This window comes from Haemorhous mexicanus, chromosome 6 (assembly GCF_027477595.1).
Source record: "Haemorhous mexicanus isolate bHaeMex1 chromosome 6, bHaeMex1.pri, whole genome shotgun sequence".
Lineage (NCBI taxonomy): Eukaryota > Metazoa > Chordata > Aves > Passeriformes > Fringillidae > Haemorhous > Haemorhous mexicanus.
Window position 1 is genome coordinate 3261865 of NC_082346.1, and position 19634 is coordinate 3281498.

At 41.5% G+C, this 19634-nt stretch overlaps 1 protein-coding gene across 7 annotated transcripts in view; it reads right to left on the minus strand.

Annotated features, from left to right (window-relative positions):
• The window catches only part of NAV2 (neuron navigator 2), a 381930-nt gene that overhangs the window by 54755 nt on the left and 307541 nt on the right, over window positions 1–19634 (minus strand). The window contains exon 1 of one of the 7 annotated variants that reach the window (XM_059848313.1): window positions 5915–6188. The exons of the other annotated variants lie outside the window; for them this stretch is intronic. Within the exon in view, the coding sequence (XP_059704296.1) occupies window positions 5915–6012 (98 nt within the window). The 5' untranslated portion in view covers window positions 6013–6188. Of the gene's footprint in view, window positions 1–5914; window positions 6189–19634 lie in introns of those variants that run through there. 7 annotated transcript variants of the gene reach the window in all.

Consider the following 19634-nt stretch of genomic DNA (forward strand, 5'->3'; position numbering starts at 1 on the left):
AAAAGTCACTGAATAAAAAAAGATGCTTCTTGTTTTCCAAAGTTTTGTGTAGCAACAAACTCATTTTCTATTTCTGAACCTATAAAAAATAACAATCATAACAGTAATAATATCATCAATGCCAATGCCTTCTGCGTTTGATAGTTTCATTTCCTTCTTATGGAGATGTGGCAGTGGGCAGGAAAAAAAAAAATTAAATACAATAATTTTTCCCTGTGTGACTCCTAGTCCCACCTTCAATGTATAGGAACTGAAACATTTCATTTTTGAGCACTCACATTTCTTAAACTACCCCAGTTAATCAGCACCTAAAGAATGTGTTTAATGTTAACCATAAGCAGTTTTTCTGCCATCAGCCAGTCCTGTTGGCTTCAGCTGGGCAATGTAAGGCATTATGAAAATGTCTGAGAGCCCTTCTGAACTGGGACATGTGCCTGAGGACAAAGGTAGAAACATGCACCTGAATACATTGATGGTTGTGGTTTCCCCTCCCGTGTACCCTGGGCTTTAGGTCCTTTATGTCCTGGTGGAAACTATGAACTATTCCAACTCTCTATTTTCAAGCTTAGTAATCTCTTACTAAATTAAAAAAAGATTAGCTGTTCTGAGGCCTGAAGATAGATGCCTGGATAGATTCTGGGTGCCACAAGCTAAGCAGCACAGCTCTCGTGGGCACGCTGGTGACACTGGTGCCCAAGCTGTTCTGACAAGGTAGGATGTGTAAACACACAGACCTGTCTAAACCCAGAGAGCTTTGTTTAATAAACATCACTTCAGCTCAGTCTCCAGCTAGAAAAAACAATGTAAGAAAACATGAAAACACCTTAAGAAACTGAAAATAATTTTGTAAACCTACATGAACAATTGCTGATGCTGCCCTTTGAAACAGCTCTAGAGAGGGCTGGTAGGATTCACTGAACTCTCTGAACTAAACACCAATGGAAGGCACTTTATGAGCACCCAACAGCTCCAAAGTCATGCAATGAACCCACACACTCTGGTCAAGGCTGTGGCTCCTGCAGGAGACAGGACCAGTCACAAACTGAGGCATTTGTTTCAGCTGCTCTTGAAACCACCCCAAGCCCTCCACCTAAGTTAGTTCATTTTTACCTGGATCCAGCGCCTTGATGGTTAAAGTCAAAAGTGAGGAGGCAGAATGGGGCATCTAACAGCTCTAATTATGGTGTTCTTGGCTCCCAGAGCCCAGATAGCATCTTTGTAATTTAGCTGGTGCAATTAAAAACTTCTGATGTCAGCAGAAGTCTACTCAGCCATAACCTGAACTTGAAATGTTTGGGTTTTCCTTTCTTTATTTGATCAATCACCTGAAACGTTACTTTGATTACTGAAAATTGCAAATTAAAAAAAAATAAATTAAAATCTCAAAAGTGTATTATATATGAAAATTATACAACCACCCACCTGAAACCCACCCCTGCCACCACTTAAAAACTGCCACGGTGCTGCCTCCTGCTCTCCATGAAAGCCAGCAGCCCAAGCAGCTTCCTGTGCCTCCCCACCTCACTCTGCTCACCCCAACACAGCCCTGCTGCTACACATCACCCACGTGTAGCCCCAGATCAACTGCTCCAAGCTGCTTTTTCAAACAGCTCTGCAAAGCTGTTAGGCTCAGACTTGTATTTTTCCACAGTCTATCAGCACTTTTCCATCTTGCATAATCATCATCCACACAACTGGCTCTCCTTTGTCAGCTTGGACAGCACGAGAAGTCATTCTGTGATCCCCAGGATAGTCCTTCTCACTGCAGAAATCTTCCCCCTTTGCAGAGGAGTCATTAAAATCCTTCTAAATAAAGCTATTGTTGAAGGCTGAAAATGCACCTTTCTCTACGGATGGGTGTGGAGTTTAATTTTGTTGGATCTTCACTCAAAACCAAAATTACAACGAGCTGCTGAACTATACATTTGTCCAAGAAAGGGCCTTGGGGCTCTACAATATTTCAAGTGGAAACATGGCAATTATCCTCTTCTATTTAATAATTTAACTATTTATGAGTTGACAGGTCAACAACAACAACAGCAATGAAAAAGATCCAAGGTACAAAATGATGGAAACTTCACAGCATCTTCAAATGTAAAAGGAAAAATTAAATGTGCTATAACATGAGACAGTAAATACCACAGCTTCCACTGTTTTCTCCTGGGATTTCCTACAGTAGCGAGAGCTGGGCCAGAAACCCAGAAAGCACACACAGACCCTTGCAGAGTTTTCCTTTCAAACTGCTCTGAAACTGAAACATAACCATTTGCAAAAGAATGGATAGAAATCTACCTCAAGAGAAGTGAATTTAATTAATGTGTTTTACGCTGCTATTAATCACCCACCTCCCCCATGTCTCCAGTTACTCTCTTCTTACCTCTCACTCTAGGTATTTTAACATAAACCACTTTGTTTCTTACCAAAAGAGGAGCCCAGGGACAGGACTGTTACCTTGAAACACTTCAGTAAAGTCAGACCAAGAAAAGCAAACCAGGAAAAAAGAATACAGAGCCGTTCCAGTTATTCTTTCTGGAGCAGAATCTAATCCTTTAAAAGACATTTTTTTGGTGCAGAGTTGAAGTGCTGGAAGTGTGCTGTGAGCTACTCAGACATTTTCATGTTTAGTGGCTATTGGAGTTACTGCCAGCAGGCTGAACTGCAGCTCTCTGTCAAGCTCTGTTTAGAATTCATCCAAGATAAGATTTCAGGATTTACATTTAAAATACCTATTTGTAAAGGGAATAACTCACAGGACAAAATTATTCAGCGCTGAAAAATTTGGGGAAGAAAAGATTTGGAAAAGCTAAAAAACTGCAAATGCTCTTTTCATTTAATCTTCTTAGATCAGTGCTAATAGCCTTATAAAAATAACACTGGATTTTATTTTGTCCCTTCAAATTTAACCAGGAATTTGACCAAGCCATTGAGGAACACAGCTGAGCACACACACACACACACACACACACACACACACACACACACACAAACACACACGACCTCCTAAAAATCCACCTGATCTCAAGGAGTTAGAAAACCCTAAATTTTCATGAGCTGATTCGACTTTCTACCTAAACTCATCACATCCTGCTCTGAAGCTGAAATTCCAAAGGTCCCTTCTTCACCTACACCTTTGCTCCAAGCCCCTTCAGCCCTTGGCTGTCTGGGGTCACCAGCCAGCACAACTGCATTCAGTTGCAAAATGCCTGACTGGTGGAACTTGTTTTTTTGGCCACTGCTCACAACCAGGGTTCCTCTGGTACCTCCACAGCCTGGGGGAAGAGGAGAAAAGCAAGGCACTGCATGTGACCCAGGTGCTGGAGAAACTCCCAGCTAAGTCTGCAAAATTTAGTGTACAAAACTACAACCAGCTGCCAGCCCCTTTTTTTGCATTCACAACCTATAAACCATATTTTCCCAGCTACTGCTCTGTCTGAAGACTTACTGTGTTTATACAGCTGTTTGCAGAGCAGCTCTACACTGGGTGCACAGAGCACCCCTTGGCCAGCTGCACCCTCAGCTCCCTGCTTTGGAGGCCACAGCAGTGATGCTCATCCCTGCTCGTGTCTGTGTCACTACACTGACTCCAGAGAAAGCTGGAAACAAAATCAGGGTCTTCATATCACCATAAGGTCAGTGTTAAAGCTCAATCATCGCCTTAAAAAAATGTGCTTTGTTTGTTCTGCCTTTGTTTCCAGGACAGTGAGAGAAAAGTCTTCTAATCAAAGTCAGAAAACCTTGTTTACATACAAAGCCTCGGGTGCCTTCCAGAGAAGAAATCCCTGTAAGAGTCCACATGACAGCAACGGACTGAACAAATCCAGAGGTCAAGCCCAGCCCTCTGTGGATTCAGGGATGGACTGCCCCAGCTCCCTGCAGTCCCCCCAGCACGAGGGGATGAGGGAATGGGGAGGAGGCCCCTGGCAAGGCTCTGGGTGGAGGTCACCACTGCAATATGCCTCAGCAAGGTCCCAGCCCAAACACCTCCTCACTCCAGGCAGGCAGAGAAGGAGAAGGTGGCCTGCCCAGGGGATAGGGAGCTGTGAAAACCAACAACCTGACTGTGCAGCTTTCTTCCCCTGCCTTACTTACCAGCACTTTTTTCTTTCTACTTACTTACTTCTCCCCCAAAAGCAGAAACTCTGGATCACATCACCTCCTCGTACAAAGACACAATTTAAGACTTAAAGAAGGGGGAAGCACCCACTGAACACAGTGACAGTTTCTGACACCCACCTCAAGCTCCTCCAACACTGGGGCTGAGCTGGTGAGAGCTCAACAGCTCACCAGCAGCTACTGGGACCTGGCAGAGGCTCCAAAACATAATAAAAACAGGGTTAAACACTGAGAAGAAAAAAATAATAGATCAGCTAAATTCTTACAGGAATGATGTTACAAAAACATGGAAGGAAAGGAAGGAAGGGCAGCATGGAAACAAAGCTATGCAAGATGCATTTCAATTCCCTGCTGCTGAGGGTGCTTTTGAAAGACTCAAGGGGCTGGGCCCACCTGCCCCGTGGCCACCTGCCTCCTGATCAGGGTCACTCCAGGTGGGACCACTGGACAGCCTCAGCCAGGAAAAGATGGATACTGAACACCCCAGAGCCAAAGCTGCAGCTGGCAGGTTGGATATGGCTCCTTTTCTTCCCATCTCCTTCTAATCCATCCTAACACTGGAACTCCACCAAATCTTTCAGGTCTGTCACTAACCCCAAGCAAGAAACACACAGGCACAAAGTGAAGACAAGACATATATGCACGAAAACTCCAAGCAATTCTGCTTTTCCCTACTCAGAAGACACTGCAAAGCTTCCACATAAATGGATCAAGGCCAAAACCTGGGCACAGCACAAGTGATTTCACACCTGAAACTGCTCCTGCCTCACAGCAGCACCAGCTGTAGCTGAGCACATGGAGACAAAGACAATGCACACACTTGTCCCATCAGGAAAAAAGGAGGAAAACGACAGAAATTGTCTTTCTGAATGCATGACAGCCTGCTGAAATACGCCTTAAAATAAACGCTGAACTTGGCAATAAAAATGTGTTAATTTGATCACAGGGCACAGCACTATCACTCAGGAAGCCAAAGCACTGAAAAACAACAGTTGTTATCCCACCAGTGATTTACAGAACAAACAGGCACATAATCAAGTAAAATGTTTTATTCTTTGCTGCCTGGAAGATGTCAGCTACTACCAACCCCAAAAGCAGTTTTTTGTCCTGGCAGAACTGCAACATTCTAGACAGCAACTCCTCGTTCATGTGAGCCTTTAAAATTCGGCTTATTTGGAAGGAAGTACAGAAAGGAAAAAGAGATCTTACAACCTTACTCAGACAAATCAGGAAGCCGCCAGAAATTTGCACAGGAGTGAGAATAAGAACTGGATATTATGTCCTAAAAAGCAAGTGCACTCTGGGCTGGGATCTGGCCTGAAACAGACTCACACTCGCCTTTGTTTCCTTGCAGGGTGAGCTCATTCCCACAGAGGCTCCTCCTTTGCACTGAAACCAGACTTTAGAGTGCTAAAATATAACAAAAGCCCCATAGTTTTCTGAGGCTAAAAGCCTGCAACACTAGTGGAAAGATAGCCAGCTAGATTGCAACCTTTGAGTATCAATAAACCTCACAGAATCACAAAATTAAGGCAGAAAAAGCAAATGCAGCAATAGCTGTCAGTCCTCACTTAGGAAACTTTCTACCATGTTATTCAAATATTTGCAGTCTAGTAAAAATGTATTGATTCCATGCAGCATACAGAGATTGAAAAGAAGCAGTGCAGGGAGAAAGCTGCTCAGATTTATCCATCAGCTGAAGTGTTTCCACTGCTACCAGCATTTGCAAAGCTAAACCTCCTTACTCAAAGGTGTAACACAACACACTCCCGTGTTTTCCAAAGTGCAGAAAATCTCTTACCTTGCAATATTCCCCAGCCAAAGCACTTCTCCACCTTGTTGCCCATGAAGAATTCCAGGAAAGGGGCTCAGATTTATTTTGCAGGTTGATACCTTCATTAGGCTACCATCCAATGCCCCCCCTTAAATAAACCAGCCTGTAACTTGACTATCTAGGAAGAGACTTGGGAAAAAAAAAAAGTTGGAGCAAGGCTGTTTTCCAATAGAGACCTCCACAGAGAGTCAGCAGCTCTGAGAGACACTGGAAAGTAAAACCCAGCTAGAAGGTGATCATCAGAAACTTCCCCTGGAAAGAAATCTGATCCCTCAACAAAATTAACCTCTGAAGTGCTGAAAAAGCGAGAGGTCAAGACTGTGTGCTGGGGCTGGGTCATCTGTGAGAGCTGTGAGCTGATGGCAGTGACCAGGCAGGCTGGTGCCTCCAGGTCAGGAACCATAGCCCACCAAGGAAAAGCTGATGCCAGCAGCCCTGCACTCAGAGGGACCACATGGCACTGCTGGATCCCAGCTGAAAGCAACCCCTACAAGCATTTTTCCCCACTCTGCCTCTAGTTCAGCAATGTGACTGCTGCAGCAAGTATTGTTTTATGTGAATGGAGCAGGAAACATACCTAAAACGTTTTAGTACAAAATATTTGGAATACTGGTAATTTTTTAAAATTTTTTTCAAATGTAGGGGGAGCGGTGGTATAGAAAAACATTTTCAATAGGAATGGTAAAGAAAACAGCAATTTATCCACTGGTATCTCCAGCTAAGAGCTTAAGAAACTGAGACAAGATATGTAATATTAATCTGACTCTTCTTTATTTAGCACTGTAGAGCAAGGGGGGGCCGGGCTTATTACTTCCCCTTATTTCAAACAGAATAGAGAAGGCTATTTGGAAATATGAGGTTGATAAAAAAAATCTGGTGGTTAACATTCAAAATTCTTATTTTAGTCTAATATAAATATTTTCTGACAGGATTCTACCAAGACCTCTGCATTCTGATGAACATGTGGGATTGTTTCTTTTTTTTTTGGGGTTTTGTTTTTTTTTTTCTAGTATGGGAAATCACACCAGCTGAGTGGTGCCAGGATTTTCTGTTGCCAGCAAGATCACCAGCAAGGGATCCTGTTCTGGAAAGGAGGTGGGAAGCCTTTAGGATGGAGAAAATGGACAGGACACGATGCTGGTGCCTTAGCCTCACCTCAAGAAAATCACGGATCATTCAGCCCAAAACCAAAGAGAAAAGTAGGAAGTGAGAAGTCAACTACACCATTATATATTGATCAACTCAGCTTGAACACCCTTGTCCTAAATAAGAGATACCTTTCAGCACAACACTGCAACGTTAGTTGAAAGAGTTAAAATGCAAGAATTCAAAGGCTGTAAAACAAAGACTTTGTGGAGATATTCTGCTGCCAAAACCTTCAAATAAATGAGTCTCAGTCTGAGCTTGCCTTTTTACACTGGAGCCTGTATTTTAGTGGCTACTGTGTAACTATGGCAACACAGAGGACGGGTAATTTAGAGGCTGCTGGATGTGACAACTTGCAATTTTGAACAATGCTAATAATAAAAGTGGCTTGGGAAAAGCATCATTTAACACAAATGTTTGTGGTTCAAAATTAAAACGGCCGGTTCACTTAATTTTAAAAATTTTTAGGGTTTTTTTTCAGCCTGATGATTACCTATTTTATGTTAGTCTGATGATTGAAAAAAAAAAAAAAAAGGTAGAAACATGACTCTTGTTTGTGCTTTTTGGTTCATCTGCACCTTAGAGTGCAGCCAACCCACCCCCTCTATGATGTACAAATGCAAAGCTGCTGATGTCACTATCTTTGCTGAAGATTAGACAAGAATCACATGGCTTTTTTCTAAAAAAGCTATGTATTATCCACAAAGAAAGAGGGAAAAGATCCTCATGGACTGTTATTTCTCCTGTTTTGCCTCCTGTGCATTTTAACCCCCACCCTTTATCAAAGAATCCTGCAAACTGCTTCTCATTCTTTATTTTAATTGCTGAATAGTGAGCAGACATAACTCTCAGATATGACAGGTACTTAAAAGAATCACAACTGCAACAGTAAAGCTTTCTTTTCACCCCTAACACCCTTCCTGTCCTCCTTCCACAAGTGATGTTTCTCAATTATCTGCCCATGCAGTTGTATAGGAGTGTCTGACCCACTGCTAATGGCAAGTAAGAACAGCCAGAAACACTCCAATTTAAAATAAAAAAAAAAAAAATTGAAATTGTAATCTAGGGGGGGAAAAAAAAATCAGGACACTGCATCTGTTGAATCACCAGCTCCAAATAAAGGCAAATTCACAATATTAAGGTACAGCACAATACCAACATCCATCTACAGCCCCATTGTCCTTCCCTTCCCTGGCAGCCCTTCCACTGCAAAGGAGGGATTTTGCAATGTAACACCCATAAGGCTAAATTCAGAGGGATACTTCCAGATGAATTTTACATGTAGCAATAATCAGTTTTATGGGTCAGGAAGTTCAGAAGATTAGTGTGTTATGGCTGCAGTGCACAAAAGCGTTTGTGTTAGAAGTTTCACATAGCAATGGGGTGAGATAAGCTGTGAACAGCTTTACATTAAGTTCTTTTATGGTAGTTAAAGTTGGGGAGAAGTAAAGAGACCCCACAGTATTGATTTACCTAAAGAACAGCTGCTTAGAAAAGGCTGCAAAGTGTCCTAATGCTCAGTGCCATAAAACCACTGCACCTCCAATCCCTCCTTCCTTCCCCCACACCCCTGAGCTGTTCCCATGGACCCCAGGCACAACTGTGATCCTGGTCAGAAGTGAACTAAATCTGCTTGCAGCAAAACAAGAACTTGCCAAAGAAATGCCTCCTTCCATTTTATCTGCAAAGGCCCAAATCCACAATTATAGGTTTGCACTCTAGGTTAAGGCAGCTCAGATCTTGCTGCGCTTCAAATGCTTCCTTGGAGGACACAAAAATGCCTGAAAATTGTGGGTTTATTGCAATACATCAAATCCTTTCAATTTTTGCTCCTCAGTAGCTGAGATTTGTCAGTTAGAACCTTATAAAAAGTCTGTATTTGATAACTGGAATGATTATAAAAGCAACCCAAGCAGCATAGGCTATAAAGATATCCCACTTCACAGGCTTTGGAACCTGCTAGATCCTGTGTGGCATGAGGCATCTGCCACATCTTGCCTGGAAGAGACTCCATTACCCCTGGGTCAACCAATGCCTTAAAGTAATCTCAACAGCAATTTCTTAAGATTTGTTTTTCATTTCTTTCCTCCTAAAGGACATTATGATTATTTAAATAAAAACCCCCAACATTTGTAACACCAAAACATATTCTGAACAGACTCAAACACACTCCTGTCCTTTGAAGTTGAGCACAAGGAACAAAACCACACAGTTTTAGAGTACTTCCACTGACTATCTGCATGAGAAAATAAAAGCAGGACTACAGCAGCACTGGTGCACCATTACAGCTCTTACACATGGTTCTACAGGGCTAAAACTCTATGTAGCTACCTAAACAAATGACCTCTGCAATAAATTAAATTTTAAAAAAAATCAAACAGAAATAAAGGAGCCCCAGCTTACTGAACTCATGTCTAATTGTTAATCCTAGGAAGGTATTTCTACCTAAAATCAGAGGAACACTGGCAGCAACATAAACTCTCAGGAGGAGGTATAGTAGAAAATAAACCCTAGCTGCTACAACCATGTGGGTTTTAAGGGAGCTTCCAAAGGGAGCTTGGAAGACAGGAAAAGTAGGACTGGAAAATGAAGCTTCATTTTTAATTCCTCTTATTCTTCAGTTTGCAGACTGACCAGGGATATGTGCTCTGAAACACTCCTCACATCCTTACATCTCAGTGGGAAGAACCCTCTGTTGCCTCAGGCTTTCCTGAGAGCAGATAATTATATTATGGTGGCGCTGTGTGGATTTATTTATTTTTATAAGTGAACACATGAAGTGTAGCATACTTTGGGCTTTTGTTTAAATCACTCAGGTGGTATCACACAGAAGGAAGTAAAAAGGAACCATCAGTGAGTGCTGCTGCATGGGCATGGATTGTAATGCACAGGAACTGGGGAAAGGGGATTCTGACCCCCAGGAGATTGTGAATTTGACCAGAAAACTCAAATATGGGGCATATTAATAGTTATTGCACAGTATGAGATACTCAGCATCCCCCTCCAAGGAGCTGCTTTCCACTAAGGAATGCCCCAGCTTCCTCCAACAAGGTGAGATGCATGCCTGGTGGAGAAGAAAAGACTATTTGTGTGTGTGTGTGTGTGATGTCTGATTAAAAATGGCTTTATAACATTTTAACATGCTCTTCAAAGATGGTTTAAAAAATGCCAGTAGCCTCCAAGGAGCACTGGTGTTGACACAGTTGTGAGGCATACTTTTCACTATGCCCACTTCAAATGAATAAGCACATCAGAGTGAAAAACACACATGGCCACTTTCTAAAAAGAAAAAAAGGCAGGGAACTGGAGAAAATCCATTAAAAATGGGGGATGCTGAACAGCAATTTAGCTTGCATATTCTTATCTGAGAGGAATTCCAAATGAATGCTGAATCCAGGGCTTATACTTGGAGGATCCAAAATGTTTCTATATTTAAACCCAGTACCAAGTCTCAAACTCCTTGAGTGAGAAATATTATCAACATAATAACTGTATACACAGTTATTTGTGTATATAGTCTATAAAGTATATTTATTTGTATTTGCTGTTGCATCTGTGATTTCTATGCTAATATTTCCAGATATAACAAATAAACCCAACTAAAATGATATAAGACAAATAACCCACTAGTAAGAACAGTCAATATAAATGGACAAAAATCTGATCTCAAAGTGCAGGTAATGTGGTGAAACACAAGAATGATGCCTCATGACCATTGTTTTAAAGGCAGTTTTCTTCATCTCCTTCTCCAAACTATAAAAATCAGTGCTCTTTCAAAAGAACAGAACACTGCCAAGCATGATTTTAACACACATGCCACTCACTAAGGAAAAAAATGTAATTCTTCCAATCTAAACTGCTGAATAGAGTAACAGGAACTACTACAATGTTCTAGGACTTCACTGTCCCCTGCAACCATTTAGATTTTAAGTTCTATCCCTACCAAATGGAATTATAAACACTGTGCAGCTGGCATGAATTCTTTTTCTCAGGACTCTGAAAAAAAAATGCTTTGGGGTGAATCTATGACAGAGGTCCATATTTCATTTACAGTTTGTTTTCTGAGCTTTCTAACACCTACTGTCAACAAGCAAGAGAGTGGAGAACAGAAACAGATAGGAAAGAAGCTATACAAATCATCATCTAGGAGCTGTGAGGCAGAGAACAGCTCAGGAAGAGAGAAAATTTGAATTGCAGGATCTGTTTTGGCCAGCAGGCACAGGGCTCTGTGTCAGAGGATGCATTCAGGCCCAAGAAGGACATGCCAGCTGTGACAGCCACAGAATAAGATATTTCTGATTGAACAAGCAGCTCTCCAAGTGGTTGTACTATGGTTTAGAAAAGCCCTATATAAAACTTGATTTAACCTTCCTACCCACCCTCCCCCAATAAAATACTACAATCATTACTGTTAAATCAATAGCAGTCATTAACCATGTCAGGGCACCCACTGTAAAACCACTCCTGTCATCTGGATGTATCTTCTTCAGTTATGATCAATAGAGTTTACCCATCTTAATTGCTTCAGCCTTCCCCTAATTAGAGTTGTCTCTGAACTTACAGTTGTTTATTGTTGCTCTGGATGTTTTTAAGCTTGCACATCCCACCAGAAAAGTAAACTCATTTATTCTAATGAAAATACCACTACTACATCAAGCTAGCATCACTGTAGTGTTTGCAAATCCCCTGTCTCACTGAGTCTATAAACATTCAAACCATATAAACACTTCACCTGCACAATCTGCAAAGAACAAAGACACAAACTCTCACCTCCAACAAAAAATTATTTTCCTTTCGTTTTGAGAGTCCATTTGTGTTTCTTCTTATAAAACAAAAGGATCTGCTCCACCCATCCAACACTAGGATGTTCCAAAGACTGTATCTGAGCCAAAAGGCATCACTCCTTCTCAGGTTACCTTGCAAAGTATTTCCACTCTTTTGGATGTGCTTTTTCATGTGAACTGTTTGGTATTTTTAATTTTTTATTGTTTCTGTCCATCAAATAGACTAACTTGCATTTCCAAATTCACAATAGACTCTTAATGAAATACAGAATTTTGGACATTTCCCCTCCCTGCCACGGTTATCTATGCCTGGTTATGTAAACTAAGAGTTTTTTAGATTTATAATATCCCTAACACAAAATTAACTGATTCAAACCACTTACCTACAAGACAGCAGCTCTAACCAGTGCATACTTTTAAACAATAGTTTCTCCTAGCTCTAGGGTATTGTTTAAAATGCTGACAACTCTTATGGACTCATTGCTCTAGAAACAAAATAGAAATTCTTAATTAAGCAGCAAAAAAAGCCCAAGCATAAACGATAAGGCACTAAATTTAAACTAAGATTTAAAAATTGCAGCCGATTAGAGGTGTGTCCTCCATGAAACTCCTTATCTCATAAACATCTCTGGTAATCACAGCTTGCCCAGGTGAACTTCTGGCCTCAGCTAAGCCCTAAAATCGTAGCTGAAAATCATCAGAGAATGGTCCTTCAGATCAGCTGCATTTCAGAGAGCTACCCAGCTTCACAGACTTGACTGGAGAAAAATTCCGACTTGCTTTTAGCAAAAGGTCAACTTTTTAACTACTCCAGCAGTTCCATTGCTCAAGGATGACTTACATATAGAGAAAACACTCCTCCTGCAAAGATAAACACAACAATGAAACCTCTTGCCCTTACTGACCAGAAGATACCCGTGTTTAGATTGCAGCAGGACAGGGGAAACCTGATGGCAACAACAACTGAATATTGTCATGGGGAGTTACTGCCTGTGACAGAAAACAGAGCTGTTTTCTTTTGAAACTGAACTAATTCCAAATTCCTGATGCCTGACCTGAAAAATTAACAAATTACCTGGGTAATGAACTTTTACATTATATTGTTACAGCTCCCTAACAGGTAAATATTTCTTTCATATACCTTACGAACTATGTTAAATATTTAGTCTGCAATGCCATATAACCCGATAAGCATTTTTTCCAGGGAGTAACTCAGCCCACATTATCCCACCTCTCCAAAGCCAGGTCGCACCTGTTTGACCCCCCCACACCCCCAACTCAGAGTAAAACCACTAAATCCTGTGCTCTAGTAAAAGGTGCAGCAATGTTCACAAGCATGCACCTAGTAATTAACCAACAAGGGGTTAATTATTATCATGCCTCATGGCATTATCAGGCAACCCTTTGTTTCATTTTATTTTCTTTACAATCAGGTGCAAGGCCAGACGTTGTCAGAGCCAGAAGTGACACTAATCCTGGGCTTCTCCCACAATTGCCCCTGGTATTCCTGCTTATCTCAGACTCTTTATTCTGTCAGCTATTTATTTGCACGTGAAAACGCTGCAATATTCATTTCCATGCTGCATCATTTTACACATGAAAATGCTGAAGACAAGACCCGAGACCATTACTGGCTATGGCACAGCTTAATTAACATGCATACGATCTGTATGCAAATCATGTCATTGGAAATCGTGACTATTAGCATAACAGGCACTTATTATTTATTGAGATGCAACTCGAGCAGGCATCCTGCTGGGGTCTGACTTCCATCTTTTCTTTCTTTACACATTCTCCTCTCTCCTGCTGATTGCCAGCACAGCAAACAGGGAGCCTCCCTCCTCCCGTGCCTTTCTCTAGGGCTGAATTGCCCTGGAGCATCTGAACTGAACTCCTGCCCACACCACCCCTTCACCCACCTTATCTCATTCCCAACTGATAACAACTTTAAAGCAGCACCTTTCTAAAGTTTCTTTCTCTTTTTTTTTTTTTTTTTTAAGGAATAAAGTGTGAGAAAACAAAAGCTCAACTGTCCCATTTCATGCCTACTCCTCCTATCCCACTGCAGAAGAATTCAACTTTTTAATCGCCCCAGCCATGAAATATAACAGGAAAACACAATTTTACTCTTTTCCAGCAGGTGAGCAAGGCTTGCTTGCAGGATCATTTCATCAGCCGTGCATTGCTTCCCTGCTCCACTCCCTACCCCACTGAAGTCCCAGGGTCCCTGCAGGACTCCTTAACCTTTCCTAGCATTTCTGGGAGAGCAAAAACTTGCAAAACTGTTCCCGGCCCAGTAATCCCTTCCCCAGCCCTGCTGGGCTTCCTTGCTTAGGTTTGTTCTCCCAGAGGCTACACCCAGTGCTTCAGAGATGGCTGTGTTACAGAAATGAACTAATTAGCAGGGGGAATGAGTTCAACTCTTTATCACTTTGCCAAAACTGGGATGTTTGACCTGAAATTTTCCAAGCTGCACGCCAACCTAAGGATTGACTTCGGTCTTGGTTAAAAACAGAACAATTCCTGTGAATCATTAGAAAATGAGACAGGATTTTTGTATTGAGTTGTGCTGATTTCCCTGAGAAACCTTGTCCTGCAATACAAAATACTTATTTGGCTCTGGAGGGCCCTGGAGAACAGAGAAGGTAAGACATGAAGAGAAGCCAAGAATGTGAAGAGTAACTGGGAGAAGGAAAAGGAAAGTGAAAACCAATTTAGATGGAAAGTCTGGAGCTGAATGTTGGGCCTGCTGGAGGTGCTGGTTCACTGCTCTACAGCGATAAATGGCTGTAACCCAGGGAACCAGCACAGAATCATTCAGCACTTTGGGTTCAAAGGGCCCTTAAAGATCATCTCCTTCAACCCCACTGCCACGGGCAGGGCCACCTTCCAGCAGACCAGCTTGCTTAGGGCCCCATCCAACCTGGCCTTGAACACTTCCAGGGATGAACAGTCACCAACTGTTCCAGGACCTCACCACCCTCACAGTAAAGAATTTCTACCAAATATCCCTTCTAAACCCACCCTGGCAGTGTGAAGCCATTCCCCCTCATTCCAAGTCCCTCTCCTGCAGCCCCTTCAGGCACTGAAGGGACTCTCAGCTCTCCCTGGAGCCTTCTCTTCTCCAGGCTGAATAACCACAACTCTCTCAGTCTGTCTTGAGCAGAGACACCTTTACACCACAGTGGTGGCACAAACACAGCTGAGAAGTGACCAGAAATGTCCAGAAGTGGCTGGAATCCTGTCAGAAATTTATTTTCTTAACAAGAGGCTTTAAGGCACTGTCACACTATCTCTAATTTGCCAAGCTTTTAGCTGAAACTCTCCAACTGCCAGCTCTGCTACTGCTAGAGCAAACATCTCTGCTTTAGAGAAATTTGGAATTTTTTAATTAAATATCCTGTTGGTTCATGAAAAAATGTGACTTCACAACACTAAGACAACTCCCTTGGACCCCTGTTCATTTTCATAGTTAAATTAGCAGGAGGAGAGGTGGGAGTTCAAGGACTTCAACCTGAATTCTTTCCATCCCACTTCCTGCTCTGATAGCTCCACAATAGTCAAGAGTCCAATCAACACCTTTCAGTATCTTATGTTGATATTATTTCCAGCAAATAATTTGGCAGGAGAGATGGCGAGAAATATTCTTACAGAAACAACCCTAACACAGGAAGCCAAAACAGAGATCCTTGCTCCAGTCAGGCACAGAAGGGACCTCAACTAAACTTTGTACATTGTGACCTTCATCATTTCATCACCACTCTGTAAGGAAAAAAACAAGAACAAGACCCAAGCTCTTATTTTCTGGTTTATCCATGTACAATAACGAAATAATTCTAAACCAGCCTCTCGTTTCTCTGTCCTATTTCAGCACTGGCCATCTGGTTAAGGCTGAGCTGTGAAATGGTGGCTCACTTTGCTACTATCAGAGACCTAAACTAGGACAGATAAACACAGCTCTGTTTCAGTGAATTCCTCTAGAATTAAGGAGTGGTCATTGGATATATTTGTTTAGAGACTTCAATGAACTGAACAGCACGAGGGAAGACAGGATGAAAGGACAAAAGTCAGAAGGTGTATCCTGTCCCTTCCCCCAAGTTAAAAAACCAGATTACTAATTGGATTAATGCACACACTCATATTTAGCATTTTAACAGGCACACCTAAGAAACTGAAGAAACTCCTTGCCTTTGAGATTAATAAAGAAATAAACAAAGATTCATCTGGAAAACCCCTTCTTGGTTATTCCCTCCACTTTCCCTCTAATGTGTGATTGTGCTTTGGTTCAAATAGATTTTTAAAGAAACAAGGAACAGAGTTCTCAGAGATTAGTTTATAAGATAGTAAGTCCACAAAGGCTTATCTTCTAATCACTCTTTTCTTCTTGTCTGCCTTGAACCTGTTCTACTAAAGTTATAGCTACAACTCACTACTGTTCCTGAAAATGTCCAAAGAAAGTTTCACTCTCCTCCCATGATCTCACCCCATCTTGCTTAGCCAAGTCATAAGTTACCTTTGGCTCTCATTTTTTAATTCTAAAACAATCCCTTGTTCCTAAATGATTTGATAACATACACACTGCCATAATAAATTCAACCACATCACAATATATTGCAAACCCCTCATTTTAAGGGTGTTAAAATCTGGAGGTGGAATCAGAGCCCCATGTCAATAAATAAGAGAAGAATGTACCCAAAGTGGGAAGCAACTTAAAGATTCAAACACATTTCATGGGCAAAGCTGAGCTGCAGTAATTTGCTGAGGACACAGGCAGATGTGATGAAAGCCCACCAGACAGCACAAGGCATTGTTTGGAAAGAGATGGATGGCTGCAAGGGAAAGCAAACTGGTGGCACAGAGGGGATGATGCAGGAAAGGTAAAATAACTCACAGAAAAGAATGAGCAGAATTGTGCCGGACGAGAGAGGGAAACATATGGTATGACTCAGAAAAGTGATTATTTTATCAATCACATGTTTAGCTCACTACAGCTGATGTAAAGTCAGCCCATACAAGCATGGAGTGACAAATGAGAATGTCACTAAAATCAAGAATTGGTCAGAATAACAGCAGAAAGGGACCAAAACTTTGGAGTCACAGTGTGGAAGACACCTCTGATTTTGCCCTCTGGGTGTTGTGCCACCAGCACACTTAGACCTAAAGGAATAACAAACAACTTCTTTTTGCCATGTGGCATTTTGGCTTTTAACCTCTATTAACAAAGAAACGACTCAGTGGTTACAATTAGAAGCCAACAAAGAATTTCAAGAGAAATAAGAGCATGAAACTCACAGACTGACTTCAGTTAGAAATTAGTCTTTTGATTTCAGAAAATTTCTGTCTTTCCTTTGCATGAAAAATTAAGACATTAGAGATGTGTAAATGCAGATTTCTTTCTGCCACCTAATCCCTCTCATGACTCCTTTGCTCCAGAACAGCTCTCAAAGCAGAAGTGAATACATTCTCTCCCTAAGAGTGGACAGAGGATACACACAGTCCCAAAACACGGGTTAAGTGCAATTTAAGGCTTTCCTGGGTGAATGTAACCTCTGTGAACTTGACCTGGCACAGTATACTCATATTTCCTTCCCGTAGGCTCGTGTTGGTGATTCTTCCTTCTCCATTTCCCTCTTATCTTTTTTCATAGAGAAACACAGCTGCCTATAAAGACATCTCCAGCCATTTCCTGAGAATATTCTCCTGATAATGTTCATCCCTTCTGCATTCAAAACAGTTTCAGTTCTGCAAATGCAATATTATGTTTCAGATATTCCTGAAAACAAAAATTAAGTCTTTGCATAAAAATGCAAATGAAACTATGCATGTGCATATCAGACGGTATCAAATAACATGAATGGTTTCAAAGAAATGTTTAAGGCATTAAGTCATGTTGTGAAGAGTATTTCTAGCTGCAAGTTTCATAACAAGAATAAATCAACCTTGACAATGAACATGAAAGAAGGAATGAAACCTTTTTGAACACTCAAGGTGGTTTGCTCATTTCCCCCAAACCAAAATGAATGAATTAGTTGATATATCTGAAAATTAACTTAAACTAACAACATAATCAGGAAAGATAAACTTTAAAGTAAAAATTAGATTAAAAAGATTAAAATATTACTTGGTGTTGATGAGAGCACATGGTAACTCCACAGTAGCTGCTGAGCTGAGCCTTTGTACGTGAAGGAACAACAAAAAAATAACATATTGTTAAAAAGAGCTGACCTCAGCCCTTGGACTTTGCTCAGGCACTAATCAGACTTCCAATGTTTAGCATTTATCCCCTGGCTACTTATTGACCATCTATCCCTGGACACACACAAACACAGCCTCTAGCACAGGGGTGGTTACTGAGGCTGCCTGCGCTAACCCTGCACACAGGTTTCACACATTCCAATTAATTAGCCTCAAATTGCAGCAATCAGTTTTAATAAAATTCGATGTTTTATTTACAGTGAGAATATATTAAAAAAAACTTTGATAAAAACAAATTACACACTTTCTCTTAATACTGCTGTAGCTGCACAATGTCACTCCAAGTGCTTCCACTGTGGAGTGTGCAATTATTTATCCTGGCCAAATGTATATTTAACTGCATATACTTAAGCAACATAAGAACATCATGTGGAAGCCTTAATGCCTGTTTATACAGCAGCAGAGTGCTTTTAAGCCCCATGGAGCTGTGTAACACTGAGCAGTTTAAGTCTCAGGATGTTGGAGCTCAGTGCAGAATGATCAGGAGCAAAGTGACTGCTTGTTCTGTGGAGTCTCAATGTCACTGTGAATCTTATTAGCTGTCATAAAAAGGTCACAAAGTCACCTTATCATACTGCTGAAAAATCCCTATGTCCTGAGGAAGCTGAGCAATTGAGAGAAACAGGATAGGATCTACAGATAAGTAGTGTATGCACCCCCAATATGGAATATCTAGTTGGACACCAAGGAAATTATCATGACACCAAGGAATGATGTGACATGAGCAGCAGCTCCAAGAATCCTGGGACAGCAAATAAATAGTTAAGAGTCTTTTGTCCCTGTCCCTCCACTCCCCAATGGGTAAAATGCAGCACAGCTGCTGCACAGAGGGGGAATTTCCTTCCATTGGGCACAGACATTCATTCCACGTGGTCCATACACTCCGTTCTCTGCACTTCTGTCTGTGCACATACATGGGAAATGAGACATTCCCTGCTCTTTGAAAACCCAGTTATAAGTGGCATATAAGGCCTGTGGCAGAAGGGTAAAAGAGTGCACCTCTTTGTGAAGTGCCATGGAAACAGGGAAGGAACCTTCATTTTATCTGAAGACATCTTCTGCCTCCCCAAGTGCCAGGTCAGGGATGCTTTTACTTTCTTTGGTATCAATAAGCCCAAAAGCACCCCTTGCTTACTTCATTACCTTCTAAAAACATAGGAGCTGCCATTCAGGACAGCTGAAGGAGATAACTGCAAAATACAGAGAATTTCAAATACGAGCTTAAAGTTGTAGATACCTTAGATCTTCTTCTGCTATGCTGCAGATGTGGATATTCACTGGATATACCATAGTAGTGGTGCCATCCAGCTTCAGACATTTAAGTTAACTGTCCAATTTAGGAGTCTCATGACCAGGTATATGCAATGGATCAAAGCATCCAGATATTCTGAATTCCTTGGAGGGGGTCTCACTGATGGAGACCCTTCACCCCACCTGCAGTGTTTGAAATCTCTTCACTAGAGGGGACAGAAATGGGAATAAATGATGGATGGATGGATGGA